General features: G+C 44.7%; 1 protein-coding gene across 1 annotated transcript; it reads left to right on the plus strand.

Moving 5' to 3' along the window:
• Positions 1 to 682: 682 nt before the first annotated feature.
• TYMS (thymidylate synthetase) lies at positions 683 to 15,781 on the plus strand. The gene is made up of 7 exons (XM_061448675.1): positions 683 to 1,017; positions 1,752 to 1,825; positions 9,690 to 9,864; positions 12,024 to 12,125; positions 13,250 to 13,425; positions 14,265 to 14,336; positions 15,241 to 15,781. The coding sequence occupies exons 1-7, from the start codon at positions 867 to 869 to the stop codon at positions 15,376 to 15,378; spliced, it is 888 nt and encodes a 295-aa protein (XP_061304659.1). The 5' UTR covers positions 683 to 866; the 3' UTR covers positions 15,379 to 15,781.
• The last annotated feature ends 378 nt before the right edge of the window (positions 15,782 to 16,159 follow it).

Raw genomic sequence — 16,159 nt, forward strand, 5'->3', positions numbered from 1 at the left:
TGGTGTGCTAGGCCCAGCCACAGTCTTTGCCCTTTTTCAGCTCTGAAACAGGATGATTGAGGTTGCAGAGATAAGGAGGAAGATCACAGAATCATAGAATGATTGAATGGTTAGAGTTGGAAGGGGCCTTAAAGACCATTTAGTGCCAACCCCCTTGCTGTGGTTAGGGACACCTCCCACTGGACCAGGTTGCTCCAAGCTCCGTCCAGCCTGGCCTTGAATGCTGCCAGGGATGGGGCAGTCACAACTTCTCCGGGCAATCTGTGCCGGTGTCTCAGCACCCTCACTGTGAAGAATTTCTTCCCAATAATCTAATCTGAATCTCCCCTCTGTTTAAAGCCATTCCCTCTTGTCCTATCACTACATGCCCTTGTAAAAGTCCCTCTCCAGCAAAGTTTAAAAATGACAACAGTACTTTCCAGCACGAAAGAGGCTGGGGGGGGGGGAGGTGGGCAGATGAGTTGCCCTTGGCAGCAAGAGTCAGTCAGTATGGAGTGGAGCATGGATTTAGGTTAGGGGATCGGGCCACCCCTCCGTCAGGGGGACAAGCCCCATAGGGTGCCGCAGAGGGTGGCTGTGGAGGATTTCCAGCACCAGGCCAGGAAGCTCACAAGCGCAACGCAGGACCAGGCATACGCCACCGGCTCCCCGCTGCTTTGAGGAACGGGACTGTCGCAGCCAGCAGGGAAGAGGGCGGGAGGGAGGCGGTGGCTTCCCCCGCTCTGCCCGCCCTATTTTCGCTGCTTGGCGGGAAAGGCAGGTAGTTGGCGGGTTCGCAGGAGAAGCGCCTGGCGGGAGCAGGACAGCAGGGCAGCCGGAGCACATCCCAGCCAGGAGGGAACCTCTCGGGGTGTTTCTCGGCCGATATGCCTGCCGAGGGGGAGCTGCCGGAGGTCGGTGAGCTGCAGTACTTGCGGCAGGTCCGGCACATCCTCCAGCACGGCCACCGGAAGGAGGATCGCACTGGCACCGGCACCATCTCCATCTTCGGCATGCAGGCGCGGTACAGCCTGAGAGGTCGGCACCGCCGGGACCCGCTGGGCGCCCCGACCCCCATCCTCCGCGGCTCCGCCGGGCGGGACGCCATCTTCTCCCCAGGGCTATTCCCCCACTCGCCCGCGGAGGGCGATGCTTTCCCCCGTTCGGGGCCTGGGCTCGGACACGCTGCAGGGGCTGTAGCGGGGTTTCAGCCCCCCGTCCTGTCAGCTATTTCTCCCTCTCCCCGCTGCCAGCCTGCAGCAACTCCTACCCCTCTTCCCCCTTCGCCTAACGGCCAGGCTTGGCCAGGCCCTGCCCCGCCCCGCCCCGCCCCGCCCCATAGACGTTACCTGGTGAGCAAACGGGTTAGATCTTGGGAGAGCCTGACCTGGTACTTCCTACTGTTAAAACATACTAGGAAGGATGGTTGTGATTTGCCAACAATTTTATCTTAAGCTCCCGTTTCCCTTGTGAATGCCTACTCGTACATCCTCATGCTGCACCGTGGCGCCCTCTCGGTAGAGTTCATTCAAGTCTCCACGGATAATTCATCTTCCCCTATTGTCCAGGAAAGTGATCAGGTTCTTGCCTTCCTTGCTCTGAATATGGGAATTACACAGTCTTTTCCAGCTTCTTTCTTTATATCCAAAACTCTGCATGTCAGGTGGTGGCATTACCCTCTATGTGGATAAAAACCAAAGGCTGTTCACCCTTCCTTATGAATGGCTGCTTACCTTTGACACTCCGTTTACACTCTGACAACTGTTTTTCAGATCAGTTTCCACTGCTGACAACAAAGAGGGTATTCTGGAAAGGAGTGCTGGAGGAGCTCCTGTGGTTCATCAAGGTTCAGTATTGGGATGGCTCTGTGGGTGGTGTGCCTGAGTGGTATTAACAGAATGGACTAGTGTGAATTAAGGAATTTGGGGTAACTGCAGATGTTTCCATTTATACAACAGAGCAGAAATGCAGCCAAATAATATTTTGACTACACGTGGTAGTCCATTATCTTCAAAACATTCTGTGAATTTTAGTGGAGACTATTGCATTGTTACCAGTCAGGAGAGTTTTTCTGCTATTTCTTTTTAAGGGAAGTAATGTGAAATAGAGAGTTCTTTTGCTGATCTGACTATATCCCACAGTTACAGAACCTTGTACAGTCTTTTATTAGTGTTTGAATAAGAAATAATAATATGAAGTAGACTGTAGGCAGCTTAATGATCTGCTTTTTAATACCGAGATACCTTGTATTGATTTGAACAGAAATAAGCAGTGCAGAACCAAAGGTGAAACATAAGACTGATTTAAACACTAGGCTTTTTAGTAGCAAACCCCCGAGATCTAATAGAGCTAATAGCTGTATTTAGAGTATTAAAATTCAATGGTAGATAACACATTATGAGGTAAGTGTTCCTTTTATATGTAGTGGCGTTATGCAGGTACAGGAAAGTCTGTTAAACCATTCACTAGACTGCAGGACTCATATACACATTCATGTTCTTAAAAATATAAAAGACTAGACACTCCCCAAAACGGAACGCTTTCTTGTGTTGGATTTTTGAGTGTGCTGACTTGGACACACTGACTTGGAGTGTTGCAGAAGCCAGTGAAATTACTCAGGGTCATTTTGTTATTTTTGTCATTTTAACAAAGGGATTTTTAAGACCTTAAGCTCATTGTAGATATCTGTCCTGGGTTCAGCAGTAGCAGTCATGTTTTTTCCTTTGTGTTAACTGGTGCAGTGCTGTGTTTTGACTTCTAGTTTTGAGAACAGCGTTGGTGAAGCCGATGTTTTCGGTTGTTGCTAAGTGATGTTTACCCTGACCAAGGACTTTGTGAGGCTCATGCTCTGCCAGGGAGGAGGGGAAGCTGTGAGGAAGCAGAGACGGGGCGCCTGACCCGGGCTAGCCGGGGAGGTATTCCATACCACAGCACGTCATGCCCGGGGTGGGGGGTAACTGGGAGTTGCCCGGAAGGACAGGGGCTTCCGGGTGGAACTCGTTTTCTTGGCCGGTGGTATCGTATTCTCTTCCCTTGTTATTTTCCCTTATCATTGTTTTAGCTGATAGTAGCGGTGGTGATTTGTTGCTGGACTGTTCTTGTCTCAACCCGTAGGAGTTGCACTCTCGATCCTCCTCCCCGTTCCTCCGGGAGCGGGGAAGGGGAGAGCCCCGGTGCAGGGAGGGGGGGGAGACGAACACGGACCTTGATTGTTGTCAGCTTGGCACCACTCACTGGGAGTGAGTGAACAAGTTACCTGACTGGGTTTAAACCACGACAGTTCTTTTTGGCGCCCAACGTGGGGCACGACGTGAATGGTATGGAATAAGGGGTGGATAATGTCCTGGGTTCAGCAGTAGCAGTCATGTTTTTTCCTTTGTGTTAACTGGTGCAGTGCTGTGTTTTGACTTCTAGTTTTGAGAACAGCGTTGGTGAAGCCGATGTTTTCGGTTGTTGCTAAGTGATGTTTACCCTGACCAAGGACTTTGTGAGGCTCATGCTCTGCCAGGGAGGAGGGGAAGCTGTGAGGAAGCAGAGACGGGGCGCCTGACCCGGGCTAGCCGGGGAGGTATTCCATACCACAGCACGTCATGCCCGGGGTGGGGGGTAACTGGGAGTTGCCCGGAAGGACAGGGGCTTCCGGGTGGAACTCGTTTTCTTGGCCGGTGGTATCGTATTCTCTTCCCTTGTTATTTTCCCTTATCATTGTTTTAGCTGATAGTAGCGGTGGTGATTTGTTGCTGGACTGTTCTTGTCTCAACCCGTAGGAGTTGCACTCTCGATCCTCCTCCCCGTTCCTCCGGGAGCGGGGAAGGGGAGAGCCCCGGTGCAGGGAGGGGGGGGAGACGAACACGGACCTTGATTGTTGTCAGCTTGGCACCACTCACTGGGAGTGAGTGAACAAGTTACCTGACTGGGTTTAAACCACGACAGTTCTTTTGTTAATAGCTGAGACGCGTGTTGGTACACGTGAGGAGCTGGATAAATCAGATACATCGTCCCTCAATTTGTCGAGGTCCTGGGACAGTTTTTTCACAGCTGAGATGATGGAAGGAGTGAGATTGTCTTCGAACTCTCGGAGTTTATGAACCATTTCATCCACTGTTAGTGGTACTATGTCATTCCAGGTCACTGTTGCCAATGAATGGGCATATGATGACGGTGCATTCCGTGTAAGTTTTCGCCACATGGGTCGTGTACATTCAACTTCATCTGGATCTATAGGTGTATCCCCGTTATTCGGCTTCTGTACCTTCTAGTTCGTGACCATCGGCCCCATTGTCCCAGCATCGGAGTAACCAGGTGATGATGTGCTCCCCTGGTTGACGGGTAAAATCTTTTCGCATATTCCGCAGCTCGGTTGAGGTCCGAGGTCGAGAAGTTACTTCTTCTTCTTCTTCGTCATGTGAGGATGACTCCTGATCAGATTCTGGACCGGGTGGTGAATTCATTGGTTCTTCATCTCGCTTCACCCTTTTTGCCTCCTTTTTGCTTGTTCTCTTGCGTACAGGGGCAACTGATATTGGTACGAATTGGTCCTCTGGTTTGGCTGCAGTGATTATCACTGTGGTTTGAGTAGCGACTGTACTTGTTGCTGGGGGTGGTGTAGCTACCGTGCTTGGAGCTGGGGTAACCGCGCTGTCTGTTGCAGTTGAAGTTTGAGCAGCTGCTGTACTTGCCACTGGGGTAGCTGCGCAGTTCATTGCAGCCAAAGTTTGAGTAGCGACTGTCACTTTGGAAAGATATTGCTGCCCGGGTGCAGAATCTGGTGGTGAAGGTACGCCATGTAGATGCCCATGTACCCAAGAGTCGGGCCACTGAGGAACACCAGAACAACCAACAAGTGGATAAAGCGGCTAAGATTGAAGTGGCTCAGATGGACTTAGATTGGCAACATAAAGGTGAATTATTTTTGGCCCGGTGGGCCCATGACACTTCAGGCCATCAGGGCAGAGATGCAACATATAGATGGGCCCGTGACCGAGGGGTGGACTTAACAATGGACACTATTGCCCAGGTTATTCATGAGTGTGAAACATGTGCTGCAATTAAACAAGCCAAGCGGTTAAAGCCTCTTTGGTATGGAGGACGATGGTTGAAGTATAAATATGGGGAGGCCTGGCAGATTGACTATATCACACTGCCACCAACCCGCCAAGGCAAGCGCCATGTGCTTACCATGGTGGAAGCAACCACCGGGTGGCTGGAAACATACGCTGTGCCCCATGCCACTGCCCGGAACACCATCCTGGGCCTTGAGAAACAGATTTTGTGGCGACACGGCACCCCAGAGAGAATTGAGTCAGACAATGGGACTCATTTCCGGAATAACCTTATAGATATTTGGGCCAAAGAGCATGGCATTGAGTGGGTATATCACATCCCCTACCATGCACCAGCCTCTGGGAAAATCGAACGGTACAATGGGCTGTTAAAAACTACACTGAGAGCGATGGGTGGGGGAACTTTCAAGCATTGGGATACACATTTACCAAAGGCCACCTGGTTGGTCAACACCAGAGGATCTGCCAACAGGGCTGGCCCAGCCCAGTCAGAATTTTTACATATTGTAGAGGGGGACAGAGTTCCCGTGGTGCATATGAAGAATTTGCTGGGGAAGACAGTCTGGGTTATTCCTGCTTCAGGTAAAGGCAAACCCACTCATGGGATTGCTTTTGCTCAGGGACCTGGATATACTTGGTGGGTAATGCGGGAAGATGGGGAAGTCCGATGTATACCTCAAGGGGATTTGATATTAGGGGAAAACAGCCAGTGAACTCAATTGTATGCTGTTGCCTGCTGTGTAATGCTTTTATAGCCCATCAACTAGATGTCTCCAGGTCACCAGCGACTGGCCCTGACTTCCCTCCAGCCATCATCCCAACAGAGAATGAACTTGGAACATCATGGACCGAATGGACTCGGCAGCATTATAGGGATTGGTCCATGCACTAAGAAAATGATTTTTTTTCCTCTTGGTCTGTATGTATATGGATGTATATATGTGGGAGAGCGATGGTGTATTGAAAATGTGGGATCTGAGCACGACGTGAATGGTATGGAATAAGGGGTGGATAATCCATCATATACCTCCCAAAGTATAAAGGTGGTGACCACACTGGGAACATAAACCAGATCAGTTTCATGATCAATGATTCTATTGTATTACAAGTCATTACCATAAAGTACAATGGGATAAAAACCTTAGCCCAAGCCCCACACTTGAAAAACACTAATACAGCCAATACCGGATGGACGTAAGATATGGTATACGTGCTGGGGCTTGGCCTATGCTTACAGGGCCTTGTTCAACACTATTCAGCACCTTCAAAAGGAAAAGAATGTCGGCGGATTTGAGGGCAAAGTGACCTGCAGAGCGTGTGTGGGCCCCCTTTTCTCAGCAGTGGGGTGCTGGTGTGACCCCAATGATGGGGGTGCTTTGAGGGAACATGGATGGTGGCAAATGCCCTGTGGGGGTGGTTGAAGCAATGGAAGCAGAGCAACTGGCAACGCAGAGGTAAACCCATCTGGGCTGCTGCACTGTGGAAAGATATTGCTGCCCGGGTGCAGAATCTGGTGGTGAAGGTACGCCATGTAGATGCCCATGTACCCAAGAGTCGGGCCACTGAGGAACACCAGAACAACCAACAAGTGGATAAAGCGGCTAAGATTGAAGTGGCTCAGATGGACTTAGATTGGCAACATAAAGGTGAATTATTTTTGGCCCGGTGGGCCCATGACACTTCAGGCCATCAGGGCAGAGATGCAACATATAGATGGGCCCGTGACCGAGGGGTGGACTTAACAATGGACACTATTGCCCAGGTTATTCATGAGTGTGAAACATGTGCTGCAATTAAACAAGCCAAGCGGTTAAAGCCTCTTTGGTATGGAGGACGATGGTTGAAGTATAAATATGGGGAGGCCTGGCAGATTGACTATATCACACTGCCACCAACCCGCCAAGGCAAGCGCCATGTGCTTACCATGGTGGAAGCAACCACCGGGTGGCTGGAAACATACGCTGTGCCCCATGCCACTGCCCGGAACACCATCCTGGGCCTTGAGAAACAGATTTTGTGGCGACACGGCACCCCAGAGAGAATTGAGTCAGACAATGGGACTCATTTCCGGAATAACCTTATAGATATTTGGGCCAAAGAGCATGGCATTGAGTGGGTATATCACATCCCCTACCATGCACCAGCCTCTGGGAAAATCGAACGGTACAATGGGCTGTTAAAAACTACACTGAGAGCGATGGGTGGGGGAACTTTCAAGCATTGGGATACACATTTACCAAAGGCCACCTGGTTGGTCAACACCAGAGGATCTGCCAACAGGGCTGGCCCAGCCCAGTCAGAATTTTTACATATTGTAGAGGGGGACAGAGTTCCCGTGGTGCATATGAAGAATTTGCTGGGGAAGACAGTCTGGGTTATTCCTGCTTCAGGTAAAGGCAAACCCACTCATGGGATTGCTTTTGCTCAGGGACCTGGATATACTTGGTGGGTAATGCGGGAAGATGGGGAAGTCCGATGTATACCTCAAGGGGATTTGATATTAGGGGAAAACAGCCAGTGAACTCAATTGTATGCTGTTGCCTGCTGTGTAATGCTTTTATAGCCCATCAACTAGATGTCTCCAGGTCACCAGCGACTGGCCCTGACTTCCCTCCAGCCATCATCCCAACAGAGAATGAACTTGGAACATCATGGACCGAATGGACTCGGCAGCATTATAGGGATTGGTCCATGCACTAAGAAAATGATTTTTTTTCCTCTTGGTCTGTATGTATATGGATGTATATATGTGGGAGAGCGATGGTGTATTGAAAATGTGGGATCTGAGCACGACGTGAATGGTATGGAATAAGGGGTGGATAATCTTATCTCAACCCCTCGAGCCCCACGTTGGGCGCCAAAATTACACAACGAACTCGAATAGGAAATCCCAGTCGTCCAGGCATTCTAGAAGCCAAGCAGCTGGGATCACTTGCTAGAGAAGGGGGAATTGACAAAGCAATTGCAAGAGAGAAAAAGTCCCTCAGCCTTTGGAGGAGGAGGTGGTGCGTGCTGAAGAGGCCCCACCATATAATGTCCTGGGTTCAGCAGTAGCAGTCATGTTTTTTTCCTTTGTGTTAACTGGTGCAGTGCTGTGTTTTGACTTCTAGTTTTGAGAACAGCGTTGGTGAAGCCGATGTTTTCGGTTGTTGCTAAGTGATGTTTACCCTGACCAAGGACTTTGTGAGGCTCATGCTCTGCCAGGGAGGAGGGGAAGCTGTGAGGAAGCAGAGACGGGGCGCCTGACCCGGGCTAGCCGGGGAGGTATTCCATACCACAGCACGTCATGCCCGGGGTGGGGGGTAACTGGGAGTTGCCCGGAAGGACAGGGGCTTCCGGGTGGAACTCGTTTTCTTGGCCGGTGGTATCGTATTCTCTTCCCTTGTTATTTTCCCTTATCATTGTTTTAGCTGATAGTAGCGGTGGTGATTTGTTGCTGGACTGTTCTTGTCTCAACCCGTAGGAGTTGCACTCTCGATCCTCCTCCCCGTTCCTCCGGGAGCGGGGAAGGGGAGAGCCCCGGTGCAGGGAGGGGGGGGAGACGAACACGGACCTTGATTGTTGTCAGCTTGGCACCACTCACTGGGAGTGAGTGAACAAGTTACCTGACTGGGTTTAAACCACGACAGTTCTTTTTGGCGCCCAACGTGGGGCACGACGTGAATGGTATGGAATAAGGGGTGGATAATGTCCTGGGTTCAGCAGTAGCAGTCATGTTTTTTCCTTTGTGTTAACTGGTGCAGTGCTGTGTTTTGACTTCTAGTTTTGAGAACAGCGTTGGTGAAGCCGATGTTTTCGGTTGTTGCTAAGTGATGTTTACCCTGACCAAGGACTTTGTGAGGCTCATGCTCTGCCAGGGAGGAGGGGAAGCTGTGAGGAAGCAGAGACGGGGCGCCTGACCCGGGCTAGCCGGGGAGGTATTCCATACCACAGCACGTCATGCCCGGGGTGGGGGGTAACTGGGAGTTGCCCGGAAGGACAGGGGCTTCCGGGTGGAACTCGTTTTCTTGGCCGGTGGTATCGTATTCTCTTCCCTTGTTATTTTCCCTTATCATTGTTTTAGCTGATAGTAGCGGTGGTGATTTGTTGCTGGACTGTTCTTGTCTCAACCCGTAGGAGTTGCACTCTCGATCCTCCTCCCCGTTCCTCCGGGAGCGGGGAAGGGGAGAGCCCCGGTGCAGGGAGGGGGGGGAGACGAACACGGACCTTGATTGTTGTCAGCTTGGCACCACTCACTGGGAGTGAGTGAACAAGTTACCTGACTGGGTTTAAACCACGACAATATCTTGGCAAAGGCAACATTGAGGCCATAAAGTTTTTTGTCTTTTTTCATCCATCTGTAAAGTAAAATTTTGTTGTCTGCAAATGTGCATTATAAGTTGACCTTTAGGCTGTACTGTTTGTGCATTCACAAAATTAGAAGAATCCCAAGTTAAACATAAGCATGGCACTTCAAACTTTATCCTAGTATGTTGCTCCTAAATTTTATTCTATCGTGCAGTATCCTCATCCTGTGCATAAATCAGACTGTTCATCCTTTATAAGCAGAGAAGTACTGTAGACCAGCAAAGCTGAATACAGATGTTTCAGGTCATGTCCTTTGTGTTGGAATTAGCAGATAGACTTCTTACTGTCTGTGTTTTGTAGGGCTCTACAAATGCCAAAGAGCTCTCTGCAAAAGGTGTGAAGATTTGGGACGCTAATGGGTCACGTGAGTTCCTGGATAAGCAGGGTTTCAGCACCAGAGAGGAGGGGGATTTGGGACCAGTTTATGGTTTCCAGTGGAGGCACTTTGGAGCAGAATACAAAGATATGCACACAGGTAATTACATACAAATAAGGTCTTGATTGCTTAGTGAGACAACTGTGACACATCAGTTCCAGAGGCCTCAGTGGAGTGGACTGTGGTTAAAGGGACTGTTCACAGTGTGAATTGATAGCCAGAATAAATACTGTTGGAGAAGGGTAATTTTTTTTTTATTTTTTTTAATTCAGTCTAGCTGTCCTGAAAGATGTAGCTTTGTCTATCGTAGTTTGGAATTTATGGCACAGATCAGTCACAAGGCATACATTACTTCTTTTACTTCAGTCTAGAGCATGTATGGTCACTGGTAGCTGGAAGGATGTGTGTCTGTTGCAGTCGAGAGATGTGAGCTAGCTCTGTTTGATAGCAGTGGAACGCAGGCTGCCATCTCTGAATACCAATGCAGGGTCTGAATTTCCATGATAAATTGTGCTGGCAAGAACTGACATTTGTGCACTACATTCATTGAAGACTGTGAAAGAAAGATTTTTCCATTCTGCAGCTGGAACAAACTAGGATGTATCCATAGCTGATGATGCTGTGGACAGAATAGCTGTAGCAAGTTATGATGTGAGCAGTACCTATTAGTATTATTTTCAGTAGAAGTGGCTCATTAAACTTACTCTGAAGTGTCTTGACTCTTTTCTAACTCACTGAAGGAGTGGACATATGAAATGTTTAGAGGACTGCTGTTAAAAAACAAAAGTCAAAAATAAATGTTCGCTATCTGGTTGGTGTGATTTTTAACTGAGATTAGCAACATGCTTAGTTATATTTTTTCCTGTTGGGTTTTCCGTATAGTCTCAAAGTTCACATAGGTTACAGATGTTAGACTTACTGGCATGTTGACTGCTGCCAGAATACAGTTCTGTACTAACACAAATGATGCAAATTGTGAACTGACACATCTAACAAAGTTACTAAAACGTTTCACATTCCCAAACATAAAAGGTCTGAGGCATAACATAATTTGGAAAAAATGAACAACATAAATTCCTGTAGGTTTCATTACTAATAGATTTCGTTAGGTTGCATTACCAGTGGTTAGGTAATTAGCTTCAGAAGCCAACATAACCATTTGACAAGGCTTCTGGCACAGTATTGCTGGCAGAAAAGTTCCCTGAGATGCTAATTGAGTATTAGCATCCTTTGTTGCAGCTTGGGTCTTCCTGTGACTTATTTGGTGTTGCTTTGCTATAGGAGTTATTAGAAAAAGTTAGTTACAAGCCATGCTGATTCACTGGCATGACTCAGAACAATGAGTAACAGCTAATGACTGTTATTCTGGAATCCATTCTAAGGTTCAGTTAATTCCAGTGAGTTTGTTATATAACTGGTATTGAACCTAAAAATCAGACTGCGAACGTCATCAGGTGAAGTGTAATATCCTGTGCTATATGTGATTAAAGTTCCCTTCTGGCACTAAATGCCATGGAAATTTAGTTTTCACACATGACCTTGTAAGTGCTAGATGAAGGTGTTTATTCATCTGCCAAGAACTTCCTTCTTTTGAGCATGGAAAGGATGCCAGCACCCCATGTTAATGGTCTGGGCATATTGTTTTGGTTTTTACTTTTTGAAAGAAAGAGCACTGTAGCAGACACGTTTAAAATCTAGAAAGACATCTTAATCCAGAAATGCATTGAGCAAATCAGTTTAAATACTATGAATAACTAAGTAGTAATACCTTGCCCATTCCAATACAGCTTTTGTCCTATCTAGGTAACAAGTCAGCATGAATGATAAAGTAAAATACTTTGTCCAGCTAATTTTTTTTGTATTGCAGCTTTTGTCTTCTGGGATGTAGCGTTTATGCAGACTTCTTATTTGGTCTTATAAAATGTCAAGTTATTGAGGCTTGGAATAAAATGTTTTAAATAGGAATGGTCCTATTTTGGAGAGTGCTAAAGGTACTCAAAACACACAAAAGAAATAGGGAACATACAAAAATACCATCATGAAAATTTCACAAGCCTTAGAGTATGCTAAGGAAGGCCAAGAATAGCTTACATTTGGAGGGTGCCAACTGATAAATTCAATCACTTTCAAAGTTACAGTAAAATCTTCAGAGGTTGTTGTTTGGGTATCACTTTTCAGTGGGATATGGGCTGGGCTTTAAAACCAAAAACGTGACTTGAATCTCTCTGGCTTAGATCTTACTTGGTATCTTTCTTCAGATTACTCCAACCAAGGAGTTGATCAATTGCAAAAAGTGATTGAAATGATCAAAACCAATCCAGATGACAGAAGAATCATTATGTGTGCTTGGAATCCCAAAGGTATTGAACAGCAGACATTTAAGTAAATGCAGTTGCACATTATCTTGCTTTATGCTAAACTATGTTCTAATCCTGTGTCAACAGTCAGTTCCAGTTGGTGTCCTTGCTTACTCTCAAAACTTTTGGACCATTACTTCAAAGTTTTTCTCCTCACATGAAAGTGAGGGATATACCAGGCTACCAGCATCTTGGACATACAGTCTCTGTTTAAAGACAACAATTATTATTTTAAAAAGGTTAAAAAAAACAAAACCAAAAAAGAATATACCACAGCAGTGTCTGTTTTTTTAGCCATATAATAAATAGTAAACTTAACAAAAACCTTAGAAGTAGAAAACTATTATTTGTGTTTCAATCATCTCCTTGAAAATAGGTTGTCTAGGTAGCCATTCACTGTATTTCTTCTAAATAAGAGCTACTGCCAAATAATGTTTAACAGCAGCAGCAGTAGATCTATGCACAAAAAAAAAATCATCCAGAGGCAGAGCAGACTCGTGTCTCTGAAAAGGGATGCCACATATCATTGCTGTGATTTTTAAGGTTAAATATTGTCAGATATAAGGAGATAGCTGGATAAAAGTTTTTCTTACTAAACTATAATTGTAATAATTTCACATATAAGTGTGGCTAAACACACAAAAGATCTTTTGTTTTCTGATTATTATTTTTATATTGATCATTACTTTTATGTCTCAACAAGTGGTAAAGGCACATGGCAATAGGAAGAGAGTAAGATGAAGCAGTTGGAAGTCGCTTTAGGGTATGTGCTTAATTTTACCCTCAATGTCCTCCATTAGGGAAATCACCTGTCTCACTGAGGTGAGTGAAACTAAACTGCTGTGCAGCATTATGGCATAAATCTGCTCTGTGGAATATCTGTTTATGACTTTTCTGGGCATACAGCCCAGGAGACAGTGTGTCATGACCCGGACTTAATTGCTTAGGAAGCAGGTGATTTTAAACAAGAGAAGAAGCAACAAAATGATAGTGCAGTTGGATTTTTGCTCTACTGTCGCATAAAGTGCTTTTTCAGGTTTTGCATCTCCTACATTTATAACACTAATGCTGTTACAATATTTTTTTTTTTTTTATTTTTACTCTTCTTCCTGTACTGCAATTGCTAGATATTTCTCTGATGGCTTTGCCTCCATGCCATGCCCTTTGCCAGTTCTATGTTCTCAATGGTGAATTGTCGTGCCAACTCTACCAGAGGTCTGGAGATATGGGACTAGGAGTGCCTTTCAATATTGCCAGCTATTCACTGCTTACTTATATGATTGCCCATGTCACAGGGCTAAAGGTATGCTATTTAATCATTTTACTTAATCTTGTCTGAGAAGTGGGGGACTTAAGGCTCTTCATGCCATCCATGTCCAAGAAAACTAGAATAAACATACTGTTCAAAATCTTGCTAAAATATGTGTAAGAGAGGGCCTCATGAATTTAATGTGAGTTGTCTCGGATTTGTACAGGTGGTTAAGATTGGTAATGTAAGAATTCGTGAATTCACATCAAGCAGACAGAAGATCCTCCATGTCTTTCTAACTCAATGTCAAAACTGACCTGTTCCACTAGTATACCTCTTTTAGAAATCTGAACTGAGCACTTGTCCTTATGAGATAGTAACATGTGAGTGATTAAATTTTGTAGCATGTGTTTTTTATTGGAATCAAACAGTAGCTCAGTGATTGCTGTCAAGGTTCCAGTTTGGATATGCTGCCCATTTAACTTCCAGCTACAATTTCAGCTAAGTATTTTTTGCATTTTCTACTGTATATGATTATGTAGAGTGGTAGTATGTGCTCAGATATCTATTGTCCTGACTCCAGAGCTGTATTTTGTAATTTGGAGGAATAATTTAAATGCACCACAGTCTTGTATAAGTGAAACCCCCTTTTCTTTAGAGCATGTAAAATAGATAAACTAGTAGAAATTTCATGACATTTTTCATCAATTATGCATTAATCTGGGAAGATAGTGTCCTTCAAAGCTTGCAAGGTTATCTTGATAATTCAGAACAGAAGCTGCAATTCCACATTAGATGTAGGATGCTAAGAATCAATACTGTGAGCACTGTAATGTTTTTCTTTCTTGAAACCTGACTATTTGAAAAACACATGTATTCTCCTTTCTCTTCAGCCTGGAGAGTTCATACACACATTAGGAGATGCACACATATATCTGAATCATGTGGAACCTCTGAAAGTTCAAGTAAGTACTTAATCTGTATTCTTGTATCTTTCTGTCTTCCACAATGGTTATCCAATACAAAGTTATCTTGATACATATCTTATATAAATATTACTTTTGCAAATGTTTGTCAGGCTTTTCTTCTTATTTCTAGCCTAATAGTTGCAACACCTTAACCTCTGTTCAACTTGGGTTGCAAGCAGAAATACAATACAAACATGACTGAAATGTACATCAGTGTACTATTCTAGAACCAAATTAGAGATCCAGAGTTTGTACCCCTACTTTTGACTTCATCGTTCCAAAACCTTACAAAACCACTCTGCCTAACACAGATAAGCACAAAATAAAATGTCTTTGTAGTATATCAGAAAAGGATAACTTATCGATTCACAGAGTTAACCAGTATTAGTATTTGGCTGAATAAGGCTACATTTTCTTCACAAAGTAATCTGTTGCATTAGGAGCAAATCAGACTTGGCTCACACTGAATGTCCTCACCATTCTTGTGGTTCAAAACCACCCAGAGAACTACTTGCTGGTTCAGACCTGAATGTTCCTTTAGGAAACTGCAGCACATCTGATACACATCTGGGTCAGAATTTCCTGGGAATTTAGTTTCCTCTGGAAGGAATCTAATCTGTAACCACCAGAATTGCTCTGCAAACTGAATATGCTTGCATTTGGATGATTAGGGAATCCTCTTTAAAATTATGCTACTGCTACTGCTCCCTATCAAAATACTAAAGTAGATTCTATTTAGCTGTTGCTGTGGGTTTTCTTTTTTTGAGTATAAATCTTCTTGGGAAGGAGGGAAAATCTACGTAGTGTAATCTGACTTGAGAGATTATTGAGATCTAGTGTATAACATAAAATCTCTGCCTTCAAGTATTGGTTTTATACAGTAAGCTTGCTTTTATTTCAGCTTCAGAGGGAGCCAAGACCTTTCCCCAAACTCAGAATTCTTCGTAAGGTTGAAGACATCAGTGACTTTAAGGCAGAAGACTTTCAGATTGACGATTATAATCCTCATCCACCTATTAAAATGGAGATGGCTGTTTAATGCTATAAACCAGCTTCTATTAATGTGAAAATGTACCTAAGCTATTTACCTTTCTCTGTTTTTAAAGTTATAGGGTTTTTATATACTTCAAAAGATACATATTTTATTACTGAAAAAGAAACAGAATTCTGCCTTCAGTACCAAGCTGTAGTTGTACAGAACAGATGATTATTTATTCCTGCTGTACATTTTCAAGTTGCTAGTGAGATCATCTTCTACACATTATTTCAGTTACCAGTGGCCACCTCTGTTGCCATTCAGTTACTGTGTGTGAGTAGCATTTACGTGCTTTATTTAGTACTGAAAATGAGAACTTTTACATATGATTCCTTCAAGGTTGTGTAAGTGTTGAAATATGTTCTAAAGAGTGTATCTTTAATAAAGCTTAAAAATCTTCTGGAGGGATGATGCATACTTAATATAATGTTTGTTTATAGCAGTTGTAAATGGGATGCATACTTAATATAATGTTTGTTTATAGCAGTAGTAAATAAGAGTTGGAAAGCAAAGGTAAATGCTGTTTTACTTTAGGATCTTAGAGGGTGAGAGCTAGCAGGGGAAAAGAAACTTAAAACTGCACATGGTCTTCATAGGTGAATCAGCAGGAAGAGGAAAGATGTTAATGGAGCCTTGCCTGAAATGCAATCTGCATAACATCTCTCTATCAACTTTTTTTTTAATCATTATTTCCTAACCCTACATGAATGATGAATCTGCTGTAAATCAAACAGACCTGTGGTTAAACAGCGGTTATCAAGTAGTGTTAGTAACAGTCTGCCAA

The sequence above is a fragment of the Pezoporus flaviventris genome, unplaced genomic scaffold, assembly GCF_033815535.1.
Source record: "Pezoporus flaviventris isolate CSIRO_AGI_PZ_B2104156 unplaced genomic scaffold, CSIRO_AGI_Pfla_v1 ptg000007l, whole genome shotgun sequence".
Taxonomy (NCBI): domain Eukaryota; kingdom Metazoa; phylum Chordata; class Aves; order Psittaciformes; family Psittacidae; genus Pezoporus; species Pezoporus flaviventris.

Bases quoted from the DNA above. Each gene is read 5' to 3' on its own strand.
- TYMS (XM_061448675.1), top strand. From the start codon at position 867: ATGCCTGCCGAGGGGGAGCTGCCGGAGGTCGGTGAGCTGCAGTACTTG. The intron at 9,865-12,023 runs GTAATTACATAC...ATCTTTCTTCAG, and splicing joins ATACAAAGATATGCACACAG to ATTACTCCAACCAAGGAGTT. The intron at 14,337-15,240 runs GTAAGTACTTAA...CTTTTATTTCAG, and splicing joins TGGAACCTCTGAAAGTTCAA to CTTCAGAGGGAGCCAAGACC.